This window comes from Primulina eburnea, unplaced genomic scaffold, assembly GCF_022965805.1.
Source record: "Primulina eburnea isolate SZY01 unplaced genomic scaffold, ASM2296580v1 ctg973_ERROPOS1174311, whole genome shotgun sequence".
NCBI classification, from domain to species: domain Eukaryota; kingdom Viridiplantae; phylum Streptophyta; class Magnoliopsida; order Lamiales; family Gesneriaceae; genus Primulina; species Primulina eburnea.
In genome coordinates this window covers 105,781-127,152 of record NW_027331729.1, presented here as the reverse complement: position 1 = coordinate 127,152, position 21,372 = coordinate 105,781, and the positions used below count along the sequence as shown (strand labels likewise).

The following is a 21,372-nucleotide window of genomic DNA, read 5'->3' as shown; positions in this document are numbered from 1 at the left end:
TTTGTTCAGCCATTTCTCGGATGCGTTGCAAATAAATAAACGTGTTCCGTCGATGGTCGATGCGGATTTAGTCGACGAGCAAAATGAGGGAAGTCGACTGCGTAGGGTTGGGGAAATTTAGGATTAAGAGAAATGAAGAAGTGAGAGGATTGAAGAAGAGGTAATCGATTTTAAACTTAACAAAACAGAGACATTTACATAAATTGACATCTCAATCTTTTTTTTAAATAAGTTGTATTTGACTCCCTTTTCCCTAAATTTCCCCGCAGCGGATAGAGGTGAGAGGCGAGGCGGAATGGTTGCGGGCACTCCGATTCAGTTTCAACCCCGTTTATTCTCCACCTTCCTCGGAGACCGCCGCTATCTTCCATTCATTTATGCTGCTTCAGTTCATCGGCTCCTCCGTTTCAACCCAGGTTTGCTCGATATACGTTCTAGTTTCAAGCCGAATTTGATCGATTATTTATGTTGGCTGGATTGCCTGGGGTTGGAACCTTGGAATGGATTCTTGAGTTGAATGTTAACCTTGTGTCTGGATGGATGTTTTGAGTAGATAGAAAACTGTATTAAATTTGAAACAGAAGCTGTGAGCGGGAGGAGAGCAAGGTGCTAGAAATCGACATAAGTTATCCCTCGGAGTGAATTAACTTGTCCCTTGATTCATTGGTTCCCCCTTAAGCCTGAATCTGGTGTGTAAACTAGTTAAGCTTTAATAAATATTTGAGCTAATGAATTTAGCTGGAAGGAATCGCTGGATTAGTTTAAAATTTATTTGATTAAAAGTCAATTACGGATGGAGGTATCACACTAAAATACATGGTTTTTTCAATCATACTGTGAGAAGGAGTAAGAAATTGTCTGTCTTCAAGTGGACATTTTATTTGAGATAAGAGGCTTACAGAATGCCATATGGTGCAAATTGCACTGGATAATGAGCTATGACCAGCACATTCTATGGTAGAAATCACAAAGTGATTCAGTTAGCTGTCCTATCCAATGGGCGATTTTGTCATTGCAGCTTGATGACTTGTTTGCTGCATTTGTATTTCTAATTTGCCTTTAGTATGACTAAGATTTTTAATTTGATTACTAGGGAATCACTTTAAAGCATTTGGGGCAATCACTTTATCTTGATTGTCACAGAATGAACTGAGCCGGATGAGATTAGATGTCTCAGTGCTTGACGAACTTGTTCAGGAGTACTGTATTTACAGGGATATTGTGGATTCTGGTCCCATAACCGCTGGTAAAAGGCTTAATTCTTTTCAATTTTTGTTATGGCTAGAGTTCTTGGATGTTTTCAACTATTAAATTTCATTTTCATTTGATTTCATGAACTTGCCCAAAAGGAATGCAAGTTATCACTGGAACCTCAACTGTAGAGATCAATTAGAGCCTGATTGTACATCTCATTATTGTTCAGTGGTTTCTGACAGTGATATGTCAGTGAATAATGCTCATGTGGAGGGTTCTTCAGAAACTAGAATAGATATGCTGGGCATGCCAAATGCATACATGGAAGAATGATATTGCTCCAACTCAATCACTCTGAACAAAGACTTCAGCACCAGTGAAACATGTCAATCACATGACGGCAAAATTGTGCAAAGAAACAGAAGTACAGGAACTGGGGAAAGGAGCAAGCACAGGAGATGGAGAGGGAGAAATGAGAATCAAGAATTATAACTGGAAGTTGCAAACATGACCTTAGTGTCACTAAATCTCTTGGCGACGCAAAAATGCTAGGCGATTACAGAAGTAGGTACTGATTTTGTGTCATGGTCGGTGATTACGGAAGTAGGTGCTGATTTAATTAATATGTACTTCAGTTTTGCGACCTTGTTCCAGAGGATTTGAATACGTCGTCCTTGGTGGACACTTTGAGCAAGAGAGCAGACAAGTATGAGATTTTCCTGGGCATAAAGGAATTAGCTAGCAAGGGAATGGCAGTGGAGGTTGTTGAACATATAAATTATTTGGATCCAGAATTTTGTACTGAGAACCCTTTGTTGTTATTCCAACTGATACAGGTTGATTTATGTTTTGCATCTCTTCTGTTGAAATATTTAAAAAAACACCTTTCCTATAAGATAGAAAGAAATCAATCTGAATTTTATTCTGAATGCAGGTTGAATTCCTGAAGCTTGTCCGCAATGGTGAGCATCATAGTGCACTTAAGGTTGCCTCATCCCATTTGGGTCCTTTGACCACTAAAGATCTGAGTTTGCTTAAGCCCTTGAAAGAGGCATTGTTGACTTTTCTGACACTGAATGAAGAAGCAACCCTTGGCAACTTGCGCTTAGATGCCCTTGCAACTTCACTTCAGGTTTTACATGTTCATGACCCTATACTAAATTTTTTGTATTTTTTCGTTATATTTCTATGTCAAGTATCTTGGAGTTTCCTGGAATAATTTATTTGCTTTCAAATAGAATAAACATTGTCGTCAAAGAGCTTTAGAAATGGAAATTAATCTGTATGATTATTGCAAAATTGATTATTCAGTTGGAGGGTTCTGCTTTCATTCAGTAAAGTAGGATAATTAGTTCATGGAGATGAATTTCTACCATTAATCATATCTCATTACGTTTGTTAGCCACATTGTCATGCATATCTGATCGTCCATTGTTTGTATGGATGCTAGCATGCTGAGTCATCAACCAGTAAGCATTGTGTTTTGGGGATGGTAAGAGCATAAAAAGGGTGCTCCGAAGTCCTCTATAATATATTTCTGGAAATGATTAATTTGTCATTAGCTCTTCTTTTATTCTTTGGAGACGTTGGCAATTAATGTGTTGTGAAAAGGTTGCTGTTGGTAGGCGTCTAGGCACTGAAGAACCCCAGCTTATGAAAATTACAAGGACTACACTACACTCGCTGACTCGCATAGCGAATGGTTCAAGCTTCCAAATGTGTAAAGACCAGTTTATGGGACTTTTATGGATCAGTTCCCTAGAAGAACTCGGCAAATCCTCTGCTTGGAGATGGTACTTGCACCCAAGGATCTTCACAAGTTATGATATCCTCTGGTAGTATTAGGACTCACGAAGATGGTAACGGTTCTAATCACATCTCGTCCACTGATATTGGATGCGATGAAAATGCTATACTGAAAGTTATGGTGAGTCAGTCTTCATTTTTAAAAAAAAAATCTTCACATGTGGATCAATTTTTATAAATCATAGACTAGTAAGAGATGTCAAGTGTAGAATGATGGATGAATATTACCCGCGATATTATTCTCAATCCAAACGGCCTAACTCTTTCGAGAAAACTGTTGACTTCTCAGCCTCGTAGCTCCAAAACTACTCGAGAAGTTTTTAACATTTGTGCTAGTGTCAGCCGCGTTAGCAAATTCATTTCATATTATTCCGTTTGGTACATCTCCTCTTTCAATATGTATACATGCATATATATAGAAGAGTGGTATATCATACATATGTCATTGATCCGCATATATATTGAATGAGATGAGGTATCCATCATCGTAAAGATTCGAATACCTTATTGGATATTGAATCCCGAAAATACCATATTGGATATATTTAATCCAAGCAAGGATTTGGTTATGATGAATATTCAGGTTTTTCATGATTCGAATAAGAGATTCGTCTTACAAAATTAAATCATGACAAAGTTTCGCAAGAATTTTGTGCGAGTCGATAAGGTGAATATGATCTAAATTAAATTCATCAGACCTAACCAAATGAATTTCGAAGGTATAATTAATTAATCCAACCAAATCCCTTAATCTTTTGACAGAAATAAATTTGAAAATTTCGAATGTCTGTTTTATATCAACAAGGCATATGACTCAATTTGCGCCCCCTCTCCAACTAAGCTACCAGCTAAAACAATATACAAGGTGGCCCAAAGAGTGGCTGATTTAATCATCATTCCACTTTTATGGATTCCAAAAAGATGCTTATTTTTCTTTTTTTATAAAAAGGTCCTTGTAGTTCTTCTAAAAAAAGGCGTTTGTGTGTATATATATGTGTAGTTTTTTTAGAAAATGATTCTTCACTTTTCATTTTAATATTTTTTAGAAGTTACAAACACTTTTAGAGAATTTCATAGTAAAATTTCTCCATATGAAAATGGATGTGTCGTCAATTCAAAGCAAAAGCATTCAATAATTAAAGCACGAATATTTCTCATGAATGCTGTTTTTCCCACCTGTTATACCACTTTGCCTTTTGCACCAAATTGTGATTCTATATTTACTAGAATGAGTTGCAAAGCATATTTAATATTGAGGAGGTCATATACCTATTACTATGTTAAAGTTGAGACATGAATTGGTCCCAGATATGATTATCTTACATTATTCTTATTAAGTATTTATAATAGTAAAAATCTGTATGAGGCGGTCTCACGGATCATATTTGTGAGACGGATCTCTTATTTGGGTCATCCATGAAAAAATATTATTTTTTATACTAAGAGTATTATTTTTCATTATGAATATCGATAGGGTTGACTCGTCTCACAGATAAAGATTCATGAGATCGTCTTACAAAAGACATATTCTAAATGGAAACATGAATTGGTCCCTGATACGATTTTCTTACATTATTCTTATTAAGTATTTATAATTATCATATTACCTCTACTTTTTTTAATTTAATTTGTAACAACTATTCTTATTCTACAACCTAGTAAAAAAGATTGATGAAACAAATACAAATTTAGAAACAAAACGACATCATACAGACACGTGTCCCATCCCACGTAACCTAGTAAGATGATGTGGGTGGTCAGGTGGGGACGATGTGGTAATTTTTGTAGTAGGATTGCATAAACGTAATGTAGACGTCAAGCACTGCATCAGGCCCATCCAACGGTCAATATTAATCGGCAAATTTAATGTGCATCAACAATTTCAAGAAGATTTATTTATTTATTTTTGCTTATTTTGAGAAGTAACTTGAACTCGGCCTTAATTAATAGATGATAGTTGAAAAAGTAAAGATCTGTACTCTAAAATCATTCTTGGAATTTGAAAATATGATATTTAAATTCACACATAATTTTTCAATGACATATGTTAATAGTTGACATATATAACTATATTTTCCTAAACTTAGGTAAGAAAATTGATACCCCGATGGGAGGATGGGCTCGGCCTGCTCTCGATAGCCCATCTCAAGTAGAGCCCAGCAGGCAGGACACTTGAGGTCATCCGGGAGGTCATCTCTGGCCGATCTCCCATGTCAGAAGTTACAGCGATTGGAGGTCGGCCGACCTCCCTGGCCGACCTCCCGAGACGACCTCCAAGAAAGTATTATCGGGACGATCGGAGACCCTCGGCCGAGCTCCCGAGCTGAGCTCCCATAAGGTCTTGACATCACATGGGCTCATGCCTGCGAGAGCCCTTCCTCAGATGTGAAGTGCGTAGCCCGTGGATATCAAAAGCCCAGAAAAATAAAGCCCATCGGAAATCTAAATTAAATCTGGCAATATCTAAATCAAATCTGGGTAAAGATCTAATCAAATCTTCCGAAGATTCTGAAGATCGAAACCTACCAAAACTAGGACTCTATTGTTCTCCTATAAATACCAGGTTCCGTTCATTGTTTTAGCAATTCATACTTTTTCACATTCTCTTTGCACACACCGCTTTCTCTCTCAGTTTTCTGACTTGAGCGTCGGAGGGGCTACGCCGGAACAACCTTCCGGCCCTCTTCTAACACTCTTGTTTGTGTTTCTGGATTTCGAGGTGTCTGATCCGAGCTCCCAAGGTGAAGATCCGACCTCCCAGACAGAGTTCAAACGGTTGGTCCGAGCTCTCCAAGCAGGGATCTGACCTCCCAGCTAGCATCACCGATTTCAGCGATATCAATTGGCGCCGTCTGTGGGAATATACTGAGAAGACGTAGACATGTGGGGACGAACAGGTATAAGAACAGGCCCTGCGCGTGGGAACCGAGGTCCCGGAGGTGGCAACCAGGGTCATGCAGATGGCAACCGAGGTCCCGGAGGTGGCAACCGAGGTCCCGGAGGTGGCAACCAGGGCCATGTAGATGGCAACCGAGGTCCTGGAGGTGGCAACCAGGGCCATGCAGATGGCAACCGAGGTCCCAGAGGTGGCCAAGGCAGAGGTGTGGCTGATCTTAGTCTAGATCAATTGGCCCAGTTGATTAATAGGTCTGTGAATGAGGCCCTCCGTCGAAATCGTACTCCATCACCACCGCCACAACAACCTCCTCCTCCTCCTCCTCCTCCTCCTCCTCCTCCTCCCCCTCTTCCTGAGCATATGGAAGCCATTTGGGAGGAAATCAGGAGGCTTGGCAGGCGGATGGGGGGCCGACCTCCCGTATTGGACAGAGAAAGCCCACTCTCCCTCGAGATATTAAATGAAGACCTCCCCGTTAATTTCCGCCAACCAACCGTCAAGGATTATGATGGAAGTACGGACCCCGAAGAACACCTCGGAAGGTTCAATAATTCTGCTTTGCTTCACCGATACTCAGATGGGGTCAAATGCCGGGTCTTCCTTACCACCCTAGTGGGACCCGCCCAGAGGTGGTTCGATTTGCTCCCGCCACATTCCATTACCAGCTTTCGAGAATTCAGCACCCTATTCATAAACCAGTATGCTACAAGTAAGAAATACTTGAAAACCTCATTGGGTCTGTTCAATTTGAAACAAGGAGATACAGATTCACTAAGGGACTTCATTAGACGATTCAACAGTGCGGCCTTGGAGGTCCCAGCTGCAGCAACAGAAACCTTGGTAAATGCTTTCACGCAAGGGCTCCGAGGGGGACAATTTTTCAATTCCTTGGTCAAGAAACCCCCTCAAAGTTATGATGAGCTCCTGAGCCGAGCTGAGAAATACGTGAATCTTGAGGATGCACAAAGGCAAAGGCGAGTGGATATCCGACCCGATGATAAAAATAAGGGGAAAGAGAAAGTGGAACCAAGTAGGAAGAGGCCTGCAGAAAGAACAGAGGAACGGAGCCGAGGTCCTGGACCTTTCCCTTATGCCCCGTTGGCAATGAGCTTGGAAAGAGCTATGGCCATTTGTGAAGAAAGAAGAAAGCTAGATCGACCGAAACAAGCCGAGAAAGGGCCGCTTTTACCGCCCTCAGATAAGTTTTGTGAGTTCCATCAAGAGTACGGTCACGTCACCAATGATTGCCAGAAATTGGGGGAAGAGGTCCAAAGAATCATGCAAAGAGACCCTCACATGAAGAACCTCCTAGCTCGATCAGAAGGAAGATATCGAGATGATCGAAGGGATCGAGGACCTCCTGGGGTTAATCAGAGGCCACAACCCCGGGAGAACCGACCCAACCGCGGGGGTCGAGATGACCCCCCGCGACATCAAGGCCCTCAGGTCCAGCAGATTGCTAATGATCCGACCAGAGGTATAATCCACATGATAACGGGCGGCGCCACCGACGGAGATTCGGGCAGGGCTCGTAAAGCTCATGGTCGGAGATTGGAAAGTTTGGGGTTAGACCTTGCCCCCAAAGATGACCCCGTCATTGGCTTCGGGCCGGATGATATGAAAGGTGTTGTGGCACCTCATAACGACGCCTTATTAGTCACTCTTACTATCGCCAACTATGACGTCGCAAGAATCTTTGTTGACACCGGAAGCTCAGTTAACGTTATTTTCAAAAGAACCCTGGACCAAATGAAAGTGGAAGGTTTCGAGTTTGATCATATCTCTACGCCTTTATTTGGCTTCACAGGACATGCGGTCCAAACTGTAGGGCAAATCATGCTCCCCTTATCCCTAGGGGCGGGACCTCACCGCATCACAAAAATGACATGTTTTACTGTGGTGGATGCCCCCTCTTCCTACAACGGAATACTTGGCCGACCTGCCCTGGCCGACTTCCGAGCTGTAAGCTCTACCTATCATCAAAAGCTGAAATATCCTGTGGGGAATGAAGTAGGAGTCGTTGGGGGGGATCAGAAACCCTCTCGACGATGTTATGTGGATGAGGTAAGGCAAGAAGTCAAAAGATCTCGGACCGAGGTAGGGATGATTGTGGCCCAACCAAATATGACCTCCAGAAGAGAGGTTCAGCTCACCTCAGAAGAGGAGCCAGAAACGGTGGAAATAGGGGTCCAACGGAGTGTCAGGGTGGCGGCTGATCTTGATCCCGAAACCAAGCATGATCTACTGGCTTGTTTAAAAACTAACATTGATGTATTTGCTTGGTCTCCACAAGAGCTTCGGGGGATCAGCCCCGGGATAATTAAACACCACCTCAACACTCTCCCTGAAGCCCGGCCAGTCAAACAGAAGAAGAGGCATTTTGGCCCCGAGAAAGACAAGGTAATAAAAGAACAGGTAGACGAGCTTCTTAAGGCAGGACACATTAGGGAGATCTTTTTCCCAACATGGCTATCAAATGTTGTCCTGGTCCCCAAGAGCTCGGGAAAATGGAGAATGTGCGTCGACTTCAGAGATCTTAATAAGGCTTGTCCAAAAGATTGTTACCCCTTGCCGAGGATAGACCAACTGGTTGATTCCACCGCAGGTCATCAGTACTTATGTTTGATGGATGCTTATCAAGGATACCATCAGATCCCCTTAGCAGAAGAAGACCAGGACAAAGTGAGTTTCATCACTTCCGAAGGGACGTTTTGTTATGTAGTGATGCCTTTCGGATTAAAAAATGCGGGAGCCACCTATCAAAGGCTCATGGACAAGATTTTCTCAGCCCAGGCCGGAAGAAATGTGGAAGTGTATGTGGATGATATTCTTGTAAAGTCGAAGAACTCGGCTGATCTCATAAAGGATCTCCGTGAGACCTTTGCCACTTTGAGATCTTACAGGCTAAAGCTGAACCCCCAAAAATGCACTTTTGGGGTCAAAAGTGGGAAATTCCTTGGGTACATGGTAACAGAAAGGGGAATTGAGGCCAATCCTGAGAAAGTAAAAGCTATTCAATCTATGACACCTCCTGGGAATCTCCAGGAGGTCCAGAAGCTCGCCGGGAGAATCGCCGCTTTGTCACGATTCATTTCAAGAGCGGCACATCGTAGTTTACCCTTCTTCCGAGTCCTCAGGAAAGCTAAAAAATTCGAGTGGGATGAAGAATGCGTGAAGGCATTCGAGGATCTGAAGAAGCATTTGGCGGAGCTCCCCATATTAGCCAAACCAGCCCCAGGGGAACCATTGTATGTCTACCTCTCGGCCACTGAGATGGTTGTTAGTTCAGTCTTGGTCAGGCAGAAAGGCACGGAACAAAGCCCCGTATATTACATCTCTCACGCCCTCAAGGGAGCGGAGCTCAGATATACAGTTGTGGAGAAGCTCGCTCTGGCCTTGGTCACAACAGCTCGAAGACTAAGGCCTTACTTTCTATCTCACCCCATTATGGTCCTCACCAACAGCCCTCTCGGGAAAATAATGACGCATGCTGATATCTCAGGAAGGTTGGTAAAGTGGACCACTGAACTAGGGGAATATGACATTCAATATGGGCCTCGAACCGCAATCAAAGCGCAGGCCTTGGCCGATTTCTTGGCCGAGACTTTGCGTGTGGAGATGGAAGATCTTTGGAAGGTCTATGTGGATGGTTCATCCACCAATGAAGGCAGCGGAGTTGGTGTGTTATTAATCTCTCCAAAAGGGGATGAACTAAAGTTAGCCGTGAGGCTTGACTTTAGGGCATCCAACAATGAGGCAGAATACGAAGCGGTCTTAGCGGGTCTAAGAGCAGCACGGCAGGTCGGAGCAGCTCGAGTCCACATCTTCTCTGATTCTCAGCTGGTGGCCCACCAAATGAATGGATCATACGACATCAAGAATGAAAGATTGATAGAATACGTAAAAGCGGTGGAAGCAGCTAAAGAACTCTTTACAGAACTGGTTTTTAAGCAGATCCCCCGAGAGGAGAATGAGGGAGCCGACGCCCTTGCTAAAATGGCCAGCTCGCTCCACAGCTGGAAATCAAGAGAGGTGGTGGTCCAAGTAGAGCTAAGCCCTTCTGTGCACTACCCCTCTCCTGAGCATGAAGACAATGACTGGCGCGCCGAGTTATTAGATTACATGAAAGATGGGGTGCTCCCCGAAGATCCGAAGAAGGCTTACAGGATGAAGCGAAGAAGCCTTCGGTTTGTAATGATCAACGGAACTCTTTACAAGAGGTCAGCCTCTCGGCCTCTTCTCAAGTGTTTGGGTCCCAAGCAAGCTAACTATGTACTAAGAGAGATTCATGGAGGCTGTTGCGGGAATCACTTGGGATCTTACTTTCTAGCACGAAAGGCACTCTTGGCCGGATATTTCTGGCCCACTATGTTAAAAGATGCTCTAGCCATCGTCATCTCATGCGACAGCTGCCAACGTCATGGTAAGCTCCAACATCAACCAGCTGCCCTAATGAAGAGTATTGTGGCCGCCTGCCCGTTTGACCAATGGGGGATCGACATTGTGGGACCTTTTCCCCCGGCCCCAGCCCAGAAAAAATTCTTGCTCGTGGCCATAGATTACTTCTCAAAGTGGGTAGAGGCTGAGGCTTTGGCTAAGATAACTGAAAATGAGGTACTCAAATTTCTCTGGAAGAACATCGTCTGCAGGCTTGGGGTCCCGAGGAAGTTGATATCCGACAACGGAAGGCAATTTCAAGGAAGCCGGATCCAAGCCTGGTGTAAAGAGATGAAGATCCAGCAGCACTTCACCTCCGTGGCCTACCCTCAATGCAATGGCCAAGTGGAGGTCACCAACAGATCCTTAGTGCAGAGCCTGAAGACCAGAATCGGGAGCGCGAAAGGTAATTGGGTGGAGGAACTCCCCAGCGTGCTTTGGTCATACAGGACCACCCCAAAAATAGGCACGGGGGAGACGCCTTTCAGCCTAGTCTATGGAAATGAAGCCGTGCTTCCGGCGGAGATCGGTGAAGAGACACCTCGCGTCACATTCTATGATGAGCAAAACAATGAGAGACGAGCAGCAGACTTGGATTTCGTGGAAGAAAAAAGAGAAGCCGCGGCCATAAGAATGGAAGCTTACAAGAGACGCATAGCCCAGTCCTACAACAAAAAGGTCATTCAGAGGAGCTTCCAGGTAGGAGACCTGGTCTTTAAAAAGGTTCAGGAAGAGAAGGTTGGAAAGCTCGATCCAAAATGGGAAGGGCCTTTTAAAGTGGTGGAAAAGCTCAGCTCGGGTGCCTACTACTTAGAAGACTGGACAGGGAAGAAATTGAAGAGGCCGTGGAATGCTTATCACCTTCGCAAATACTATGCTTAGATATTGCTAGAAGCTTTAGTTTTTTTTTATGTCATTTACTTTCGATGCAAGGACGTCAGGTTTTGATGCTTTATTCAGATACATTAATAAAATTATGCATTTTTGTTAGAAATTATTATTATTGCAGATAAGGGTTTTCACCCTCAATCAGATCAGGAGCCCAGAGCTCACCTCATCTTGGTCACGCCAAGTATGAGAAGGGTTTTCACCCTCAGCCAGTTCAGGAGCCCAGAGCTCACCTCATCTTGGTCACGCCAAGTATGAGAAGGGTTTTCACCCTCAGTCAGATCAGGAGCCCGGAGCTCACCTCATCTTGGTCACGCCAAGTATGAGAAGGGTTTTCACCCTCAGTCAGATCAGGAGCCCGGAGCTCACCTCATCTTGGTCACGCCAAGTATGAGAAAGGTTTTCACCCTCAATCAGATCAGGAGCCCAGAGCTCACCTCATCTTGGTCACGCCAAGTATGAGAAGGGTTTTCACCCTCAGTCAGATCAGGAGCCCAGAGCTCATCTCATCTTGGTCACGCTAAGTATGAGAAGGGTTTTCACCCTCAATCAGATCAGGAGCCCAGAGCTCACCTCATCTTGGTCACGCCAAGTATGAGAAGGGTTTTCACCCTCAATCAGATCAGGAGCCCAGAGCTCACCTCATCTTGGTCACGCCAAGTATGAGAAGGGTTTTCACCCTCAGTCAGATCAGGAGCCCAGAGCTCACCTCATCTTGGTCACGCCAAGTATGAGAAGGGTTTTCACCCTCAGTCAGATCAGGAGCCCAGAGCTCACCTCATCTTGGTCACGCCAAGTATGAGAAGGGTTTTCACCCTCAGTCAGATCAGGAGCCCAGAGCTCACCTCATCTTGGTCACGCCAAGTATGAGAAGGGTTTTCACCCTCAGTTAGTTCAGGAGGCCAGGTCTCACCTCATCTTGGTCACGCCAAGTATGAAAAGGGTTTTCACCCTCAGTCAGTTCAGGAGCCCAGAGCTCACCTCATCTTGGTCACGTCAAGTATCAAAAGGGTTTTCACCCTCAGTCAGTTCAGGAGCCCAGAGCTCACCTCATCTTGGTCACGCCAAGTATGATAAGGGCTCGGCGTCAGAGAGTTCAGACTAAACCCGCTCACCTCAGCTCGGCCTGAACTTCATTTAACCCAGTATCAAATTTGGCCAAGTATGTGGCCGAGCTGACCCTACTAATCTCGGAGCATGATCTTATGATTTATTATGTCAAGTGTTCGGCCGAGCTCCAAGAGCCCAGCCGACCTCTCTCAGTGCTACCTCCTCGGTTTATTATTTTGTTTGTGTTTGGCCGAGCTCCAAGAGCCCAGCCGACCTCTCTCAGTGCTACCTCGTTGATTTATTATATTGTTTAAGTGTTTGGCCGAGCTCCAAGAGCCCAGCCGACCTCTCTCAGTGCTACCTCGTCGGTTTATTATGTCAAGTGTTCGGCCGAGCTCCAAGAGCCCAGCCGACCTCTCTCAGTGCTACCTTCTCGGTTTGTTATTTTGTTTGTGTTTGGCCGAGCTCCAAGAGCCCAGCCGACCTCTCGCAGTGCTACCTCGTCGGTTTATTATGTTAAGTGTTCAGCCGAGCTCCAAGAGCCCAGCCGACCTCTCTCAGTGCTACCTCGGTTTATTATTTTGTTCAAGAGTTTGGCCGAGCTCCAAGAGCCCAGCCGACCTCTTTAGCGTGAGTTAATTTATTGCTTTGGGTGCTGACCTAAATATGAGAAGCGGACCCGGTGCGAAAAATGATAAGCATAATACAATCTTATATAAAATAAGTTCATCACGAATGTAATACAGCTAGGGGGAGGACCGCTGCTCATACATCAGGAGGGAGGTTCTCCACGACCTTCTTAGCATCCAAGAAGTCGGCAGAGGTCCCCTCAGGAGGATAGCCAGCTTCTTTGAACTGGGCCACGGCACCATCGAAGCCCACATAAACAAAGTTGAGAGCCTTGTCAGCAACGACATCCCAGAACTCCTCAGACTTCAAGTAAGCTTCCTTGAAGACCTCAGAACCATTAGCAAGGTCAGCTCGCGCCGATACGATTTCTTGCTGAGCCGCGTTGAGTTCCTCCTTAGCAGCCTTCGCCTCCTCCTGAGCAGCCTCTAGCCTTACCTCAGCCAAGCGCAACTCATTCTTCAGCTTCATGGTCTCAGCGGCGAACCCCTCCCGCATGTCAGCCTCCCGTCGCTTTGCGTTGGCCTGCTCCTTCTCCAAGGCCTCTGTCATGGCAGTAAGTCTGCTCTCCAGCTCCGCGGAGGTTGATTGAAAGGACCTGGCGTCCTTGGAGGACTGTTTCCGGAAGTTATTGGCCTGGAACGCCACCTCGGCATTCAGCAGAGCGGCCTTCATATGAAAAAAGTTAGCCAAATCCAAGTGGCATAAAACAATTAACTTGAGGCTACCTCGGCACTGGCGCTGGTGGACCTCCTGACGAGCTCAGCCCAGTTCAGCCCGTCAAGGAACTCTGCATCGGCCTTCGAGGCGATGTCTCGAAGAACAGCCCCGGCGAGAGGAGATGGCCCTGACCCCACGATGCGAAGATCCTCCCGGTACATATCGTACAGGTTGGAGCGGCAACGGAGGACTTGGGAGGAGTTATCTGACCTCATCTGTCGAAGGGGCAGTGCTTCAGTTAGGGGGGGGGTCCAAGCTCCCCGCTACTCGGAGACTGCCCATGAGGGCGGGGGGTCTCGGGGGCTCGGCGCTTCCGAGAAGAGATCAGGGGAATTGCTTGAGCCTCAGCAGTGGAAACGATGGTGACCTCCTCCGCCGTGACCTCAGCAGCAACGGCTTTTCCTTTGTTTACAGCGGCCGAGCTGGCCTTCTGCTGCCGACGAGCCTCGGCTTTCTTGATGAGAGCATTCATGACTCTGTTAGCTGAGACAAAAACAGAAGCTCAACAAAAATATATAAATAGATAAATAAAAAATAATGAAATATCATAATAAGGGAAGGGGGAGCCAACAGTAGCCGAGCTGAGTTCCATACCCTCGTTGCCTTGGGAAGGGATATTAGCAGAGCTGAGCCCATAGTAGCTCAAGAGGTCCTCGGCTAAGAGGGTGGGTGTATGGAAGCGCCGGCCTTTGATGGCCCCGAAAGGTCCGAGAAAAGTGTGGCTCTTGCGGAAACCTGAGGGAGGAACAGGCAGTTCAGGGAGAGCTGCCCTCCAGCGAGAGCAGATGTCCCACGAGTCCGAGGGTTGAACGAAGAAGTAATGGTTTTTCCAAAATTTGTTGGAAGAAGGTGCCCCCTCGAAGAATTGGCAGCTTGGCCGAGCTGAGAAATAAAAGGGCCCCTCTTCTGACCTCTTAGGGAGATAGAAATGGGAGAAAGAAATGGGGTCGACCTCAAAACCTAAGGCTTTGAAGAGAACTACATAATTACACAAGGTACGAAAGGCATTGGGGGTAAACTGGCCGAGGTGAATTTGGTAAAATTGACTGAGCTGTTGGAAGAAAGAAGGAAGGGGAAATCGAAGACCAGCCTCTAGCTGGTCTTGGTAGAAAGTGTAGTAGCCAGGTGGAGGGTTATTAGCCCTATCCTCGGAATGGGGGAATTTAAAGTTATAATCTGCAGGGGCACAGGAAATAGCTCGGATGCGAAGTTCATCCGAGGCATCCAGCCAAGAGGGGTGGAGCTCGAACCAGGGGTCAAACGTCCTGATTGGCTCCTCTGGATAACTGAGGCTGAGCTGGTTCAGGGCTGCGCCATCATCACCAACAGCAAGGCGGGGGCTGACCCCCACCATCTCAGGATACTCACTGGACCTCGAGACAACTTCCGTGAGGGGATCATACTGATCCACCTCGCGGAATATCCCCTCGGAGGTCGACAAAGAAGAAGCGTTGGGGAAAACCATAATAGCAGTACCTACGAGCGATCGGGAGGACGAAACAGGGAATTGGAAAATGAGAAGTCTTGTGGAGGGTCGGAGCCGAGGTGAAGAAATCAAAGCGTAAGAGTGACTGAGTGGGGTTTGGGATGTTATTTATAGAGGGACCCTGGGGAAATCGAACCGTTGATTTCAGGCGACGTGGATGGCTAGGATCATCTCGGGATGCGCGAGGATTGCCCATGAACGGACAAGTGGCAGCGACGTTTCATTGCCAGCTCAGGAATACGCAAGGCCTTGGGCTAGGAACCTCAGCTTAGGGTCAGATCAGCAGGGGTGGGAACCTAATCGGCTAGATTAAAAGCGGGGAGGATCAGATCAGCTCAGATGGAGCCTCTCGAAACAACTTAACAGAGTAGAGTACTGTGCTTAATTAATTGTCTCAGCTGAAATTTTCACCTCCCAGGGCAAGACGGTAACAAGCTAAGCTCAGCACAGCTAGAACTTTACCACAGAGTGGAGTGCCCTGTTTAGCCACGGCCCGACTAAGAACTTCACCTTCTAGCTCAGGACGATCGAAAACTACGCTCATCTGTAGAGACTCACGTTCGGAGGGAAGAACTCCCTATAACTTGGTAATCCTAGATCAGCGCAACAATAAAGCTTCGAAGCTCGGTACAGCCAAGAGCTAACGGGAGCTCAGGCACCCGCAAGCTTTTTGGTTTTCAACGTCAGCTCATGGCAGTTCAAAGGCAGAGAGCTCAGAGTAATCATGGGCCATCGAGAGCTCAGGAAACTACGAGCTTTAGGTCTTCAACGTCAGCTCGACTTGAGGGGGGGGGGGGGGGGAATCGTGATACCCCCGATGGGAGGATGGGCTCGGCCTGCTCTCGATAGCCCATCTCAAGTAGAGCCCAGCAGGCAGGACACTTGAGGTCATCCGGGAGGTCATCTCTGGCCGATCTCCCATGTCAGAAGTTACAGCGATTGGAGGTCGGCCGACCTCCCTGGCCGACCTCCCGAGCCGACCTCCAAGAAAGTATTATCGGGACGATCGGAGACCCTCGGCCGAGCTCCCGAGCTGAGCTCCCATAAGGTCTTGACATCACATGGGCTCATGCCTGCGAGAGCCCTTCCTCAGATGTGAAGTGCGTAGCCCGTGGATATCAAAAGCCCAGAAAAATAAAGCCCATCGGAAATCTAAATTAAATCTGGCAATATCTAAATCAAATCTGGGTAAAGATCTAATCAAATCTTCCGAAAATTCTGAAGATCGAAACCTACCAAAACTAGGACTCTATTGTTCTCCTATAAATACCAGGTTCCGTTCATTGTTTTAGCAATTCATACTTTTTCACATTCTCTTTGCACACACCGCTTTCTCTCTCAGTTTTCTGACTTGAGCGTCGGAGGGGCTACGCCGGAACAACCTTCCGGCCCTCTTCTAACACTCTTGTTTGTGTTTCTGGATTTCGAGGTGTCTGATCCGAGCTCCCAAGGTGAAGATCCGACCTCCCAGACAGAGTTCAAACGGTTGGTCCGAGCTCTCCAAGCAGGGATCTGACCTCCCAGCTAGCATCACCGATTTCAGCGATATCAAAAATTATATTAGTAAAAAATAAGAATAAATATAACTAACGTATAAAATGTATTATATATTTAGGACAATCGAAAATGAAGAGTAATATGTATAAGATATTTGGAACAAAGAAAGTAATTTGTAAAATAATTTATTATATAATAATGCACTGTTTATTCTAAAAAAAACAATAAACAAGAACAAGTATATTTGCCACACGCGTAGTGGGTTGTTGGTGTAAATAGCATCAGCCACTCAGCTTTTACGCGCTGCCATGCCTTAAATTATGTGTTTTATTTAGTTGTTCGTTTCAAGAAAATTATTAGATTACAGTAGTTTGTACTGATTAAGAATTATTTCTGTTAAAGTTTGAATTTTTTTTCCTTTGGAAGAATAAAGTTCGATTTTTGAGCACATCAAAACTCTACAATTACTTGTTTATTTAACCCTCTACACCTCTAGCTAGAATAATTAATAACTTGAATTTTATACTTGCAAGAAAGAAACAATTTCTTGTTGTAGTATATTTTATACTTGCTAGAAAGAATCAATTTCTTGTAGTAGTATGAAAAGCCTGGCAAAAAAGGCCGAGGCAAGAGAGAAGAGGGAAGAGTACCCAGCCCCCCAGCTGTACCCATCAACGTCTTTGTGCTTAACGAGGAGCTTTGGTTGTTTTTCTCCACTGCTTACTACATTGCGCAATTTCTTACAGCTAATGTGGTACATTATATTACACACACAGATATTACAGTCGGGTAAAGAACCTTCTTTGGTTTTATTTCATTCTTGCGAGGTATAATGGCCGAAGACATCCGTCTCTTCACCAAGGTGAGTTTTTTCTTTTCTTTTATTGCGTTTCTTCTTTGCTTGGTTTAGTTAATAAGTTTTTCTTAGTTGTATGGGTTTGAGTCTTTTAAGTTTGAAGTAGTGGGGTTGCTCCTCACGTCAAGAATTCAGTTTTTTTTTTTTGGGAGGGAGGGGTGGAGGTTAGATTATGTATATTATGTTCTGGGAATTCTGGAATCTGATTGGAGTTTGGATTTGTATATTTCTGGGTTGGGAACTTTGGGATGAGTTTTGAGGTGCATGGGGTGTCCTTTTGAAAAAGTTGCGATATCCGCATCTATGTCTTATTTGAATGCATGAGAGAAGCTGAGGTTTGGGTTTTTGCTCCCTGTAAAATGTGGTGTTTTTTTAGCTGTACTCGTGTTCAATATTATTTGCTATCTTTGGCAGTTGGCCATTTGTTTCTCTTCTTGAGATGGCTTTGCAAGCTACTTTCCTCTTCTCTTTTGTGTTTCAAATGTCTTGCTGTTGTTTTCCATTTTCCCTTATATCTTGGTAGACATCTTTACAACTGCTGAAATTTTTGAAATTCCATTGATTAGAAATGAGGAAAAAGTTGTGAGATTGTGATGTAGATTCTAGTACTATGTTCTGAGATAAATAAATAAATATATAAACATATATTAGAAAGATATAATCTTGTAAGATACGAATTAAATAAACTCTTAGTTTGACAGTGTTAAATGTTTTCCCTTTGCAATCAACAGGGCAACATAACTGTAAAATCTCCCAAGAAATCCCCAGCTTCATTAAGGATGATAGTCTTAGTTTTTGCCGTGGTGTGTGGTGTTTATATATGCTCGGTCTGTCTAAAGCAAACCAATTTTCTTAGCCAAACAAAATTCCTAAACATCGAAATTAATACGAGGCATTGCCATACAAACGGCGTTGATAGATCTCAAACTCCACAGTTGTACTACCCAAATCCCACCACCTTTAGCAGGTAATTGTGAGACCTGTGTTTGATTCAAAATTTGCAATTTCCCATAGCCCATAGGATTTGGTTTTAAATGCATGCTCTTTTATGTATACTAGGGCAGAATGTGCCTGTAATCCGGTGCGACTATTCACTATTCTGTCAATGCAAAGATCTGGGAGTGGATGGTTTGAGACTCTATTGAATAGCCATACTAATGTAAGTTCCAATGGAGAGATATTCTCAGTTAAGGAGAGAAGAAGTAATATTTCTTCAATTTTGATGACTCTGGATCATGTTTACAATTTGGACTGGCTTACTAGTGCTTCCAAGAATCATTGCTCGGCTGCCGTTGGCTTCAAGTGGATGCTTAATCAGGTAAAATATCACATACTTTTTTCTTACCGATTTATTTTTTTCATCTAGCCATTCTATTTTTTTACGCAACTGATTGTAGTATTACCCGGAGTGGTCGTGATTAGCACCAATCTCATATTACTCGAATCGAAATCCGTTCCTCAGTCTCAGTTGCTTATTTAATAGTTCCCATCACAAGTATAACCATTGAGAAGCTATAATTGCCCCTGATCGTCTATAAGTCTGCCTATATGGGATGGCGGTAGGATCATGGTGTTTGAGTTGTTGTATAACTGAAAGAATTTTAATTATCCAGTTACTATTGATTGTGGCTTTTGACATAAGAGTAGGTGCTCAGTCCTTAAAAAACAAACACCAATCATTTTCATTATTTCTAATTCAGGGATTGATGGAATACCATAAAGAAATCCTTGAATATTTCAATGATAGAGGTGTTTCAGTAATATTTCTCTTCCGAAGAAATTTACTTCGTAGGATGGTCTCAGTGCTAGCAAATTCTTACGATAGATATGCTAAACTCCTGAACGGTACGCACAAGTCCCATGTGCACACACACGAAGAGGTAATGATTTCCTTCTTCATCCTCTTGTATAACCAACTGCACCGTTGTATGAAGATCTAATATTTTTGCATGCTTAATGCAGGCGGAGACTCTATCTACATACAAACCTGTAATCAACTCAACATCACTGGTAATGGATTTGAAACTCATGGAGAAGATGGTCTTGGAAGCATTGGATTATTTCACCAACACCAGGCACATTGTTCTCTACTATGAAGATCTCATAAAGAATCGAACTGTGAGTGCTTTTCAGCTTTTGATCAAAATATTTAACATGTTAAAAAGCACTGTTTCATGTTCGACCTCGATGGTCATAGGTTTAAGAAATCAGTCCGGTGATTCTGGGTAAAAGAATTTGGAAAATAGAATGGAAATTTGGGTTCAAATTCAATAACTGCAGCAAAATTCTTGGACATTGTCCTCAATTGATCCAAACTTAGATATAGACGGTTCATTTATCCAGTGGGATAAAATAATTCACCGTTCTTCATTGTGGCATGTTATTTTTCAGAAACTAGGGGATATTCTAGATTTTCTTGGGTTACCGAAAATGGAGTTAACTAGTCGGCAAGTGAAGATACACAAAGGATCATTGTCCGAGCACATGAAGAACTGGGATGATGTTAACAAGACTCTAAGTGGAACCAAATACGGAAGCTTCCTAAATAGTGACTACGCTGATTAGTGCATTTTAGTAAGATACATAAGTTGAATCTTGCTGGCCCTGATATACTTTTATGATGGATCGATCAATTCAACGTTGATCTTCACCTTTTTAGTTCTCTAATTCAAATTTCTTGCTGACCGGGTCATTCTTTTTCATCTTTCGCTGGCCCAATGCTTCTTTTTTGGTTGGTTGCCTTTTGTAAGCATCCGAGGATTTGTATAGCTGTGCAACATTTTGTATAGGCTTGTCAAGGAGAATGTGATGTAATTTTTGGCTTCTGATTTTTATTTATTCGCATTCACTGGTACGACATTGCGGTCTATGTTGCTTTATCTACTCTGGGGTTCGGGTTTGCTATGGTTTGGCTAATACGCTACTCACTTCAAAATTCCATGGAAAGGAAAAAATCATTTGCTGGGTAAAGCATTTTAAGCTATATATTAACTCTGGATATAAACTCAAGTTTGGTTCCGTCCCATTAAGCTCATAAGGCTTAAGAGGTGGATATGGTATTATTTTGTTTGTCTTTAGCTCTTCAATCACAACAAACCATTTTCCTTTTACTCCCCATGTAGGATGAACGTGGGTGGGTCACTTCATCTAATTGTTAATCTCACACAGGGAGTAACATTCCCAATGTAGCATAAAATTCGCCTCTCCTCCAAGATATTTGGCATGTACATACTTCACCACAAAGCTGTTTTGTGCTAGATATTACAAGAACCCTGATGCCTCCAGAGATCTCATTCGACCCAAGACTTTGGATTCAACTAGGAGTTGAGCATTATTCAACTCCAGAGTTTGAACATGTGTTTTCTGTTTTAATACAATATTATTAGACTAAAACTATTTTAGACTCAGTGAGCAATGAATACAATGTAATGTTTACTCTTTTTTTATTACATTGGGGGAGAGGTATAGTGTAGTGGTTTAAACCTCTCTCCGGGGAGAGACGTGACATCAAATTTATGCAAAAGATGTTTGTACTCATTTTTGCACACAGAAGGGCTGTAGTTTGGCAGGTTTTTATCTGGCCTAGTATATGGAATCTCTAATTTTCTTCTTAAGAACCACAACCACCTCGATCGTTTCATTGACCGGAGTGGTGTATTTTCGCTGATAGCAGTGGTATGTTTTCACCAACTTCACGTTTAACTAAATGTGCTTAACCACAGAGGAGACTACAACACACAAGAAGAAAAGAAAGGAAAAGAAGGAAAAATAACCTTCGAAATTGGTTACGACCTTTTGATTTAATATCTTGTGGACCGAGATTCTAAAGCAGCGCTAGCTAAAAGTTACATCTGAATAATGATGGTGCAAATCAAATCATTTAAATTGTACCGAACCAAAATGTCACAAATCAAT

General features: G+C 43.9%; 2 protein-coding genes across 4 annotated transcripts; both read left to right on the top strand.

The window, feature by feature from the left end:
• Nucleotides 1–52: 52 nt before the first annotated feature.
• On the top strand, nucleotides 53–5,806 carry LOC140822630 (uncharacterized). Its single transcript, XM_073183439.1, has 10 exons — nucleotides 53–106; nucleotides 270–416; nucleotides 962–1,042; nucleotides 1,144–1,246; nucleotides 1,424–1,498; nucleotides 1,849–2,030; nucleotides 2,129–2,326; nucleotides 2,806–2,987; nucleotides 3,040–3,121; nucleotides 5,564–5,806. Exons 1-10 carry the CDS (start codon nucleotides 53–55, stop codon nucleotides 5,804–5,806), a joined length of 1,347 nt encoding a protein of 448 aa, XP_073039540.1.
• LOC140822605 (uncharacterized) lies at nucleotides 269–20,300 on the top strand. 3 transcript variants are annotated; one of them, XM_073183391.1, is made up of 11 exons: nucleotides 269–416; nucleotides 1,094–1,246; nucleotides 1,350–1,758; nucleotides 1,851–2,030; nucleotides 2,129–2,326; nucleotides 17,177–17,463; nucleotides 18,189–18,424; nucleotides 18,517–18,775; nucleotides 19,158–19,337; nucleotides 19,420–19,575; nucleotides 19,849–20,300. In XM_073183391.1, the coding sequence occupies exons 6-11, from the start codon at nucleotides 17,434–17,436 to the stop codon at nucleotides 20,020–20,022; spliced, it is 1,035 nt and encodes a 344-aa protein (XP_073039492.1). In that variant the 5' UTR covers nucleotides 269–416; nucleotides 1,094–1,246; nucleotides 1,350–1,758; nucleotides 1,851–2,030; nucleotides 2,129–2,326; nucleotides 17,177–17,433; the 3' UTR covers nucleotides 20,023–20,300. The 3 variants fall into 3 exon arrangements, with proteins under 3 accessions (XP_073039492.1, XP_073039490.1, XP_073039491.1); XM_073183389.1 differs by having other exon boundaries at nucleotides 1,830–2,030; XM_073183390.1 differs by having other exon boundaries at nucleotides 1,350–1,762.
• The last annotated feature ends 1,072 nt before the right edge of the window (nucleotides 20,301–21,372 follow it).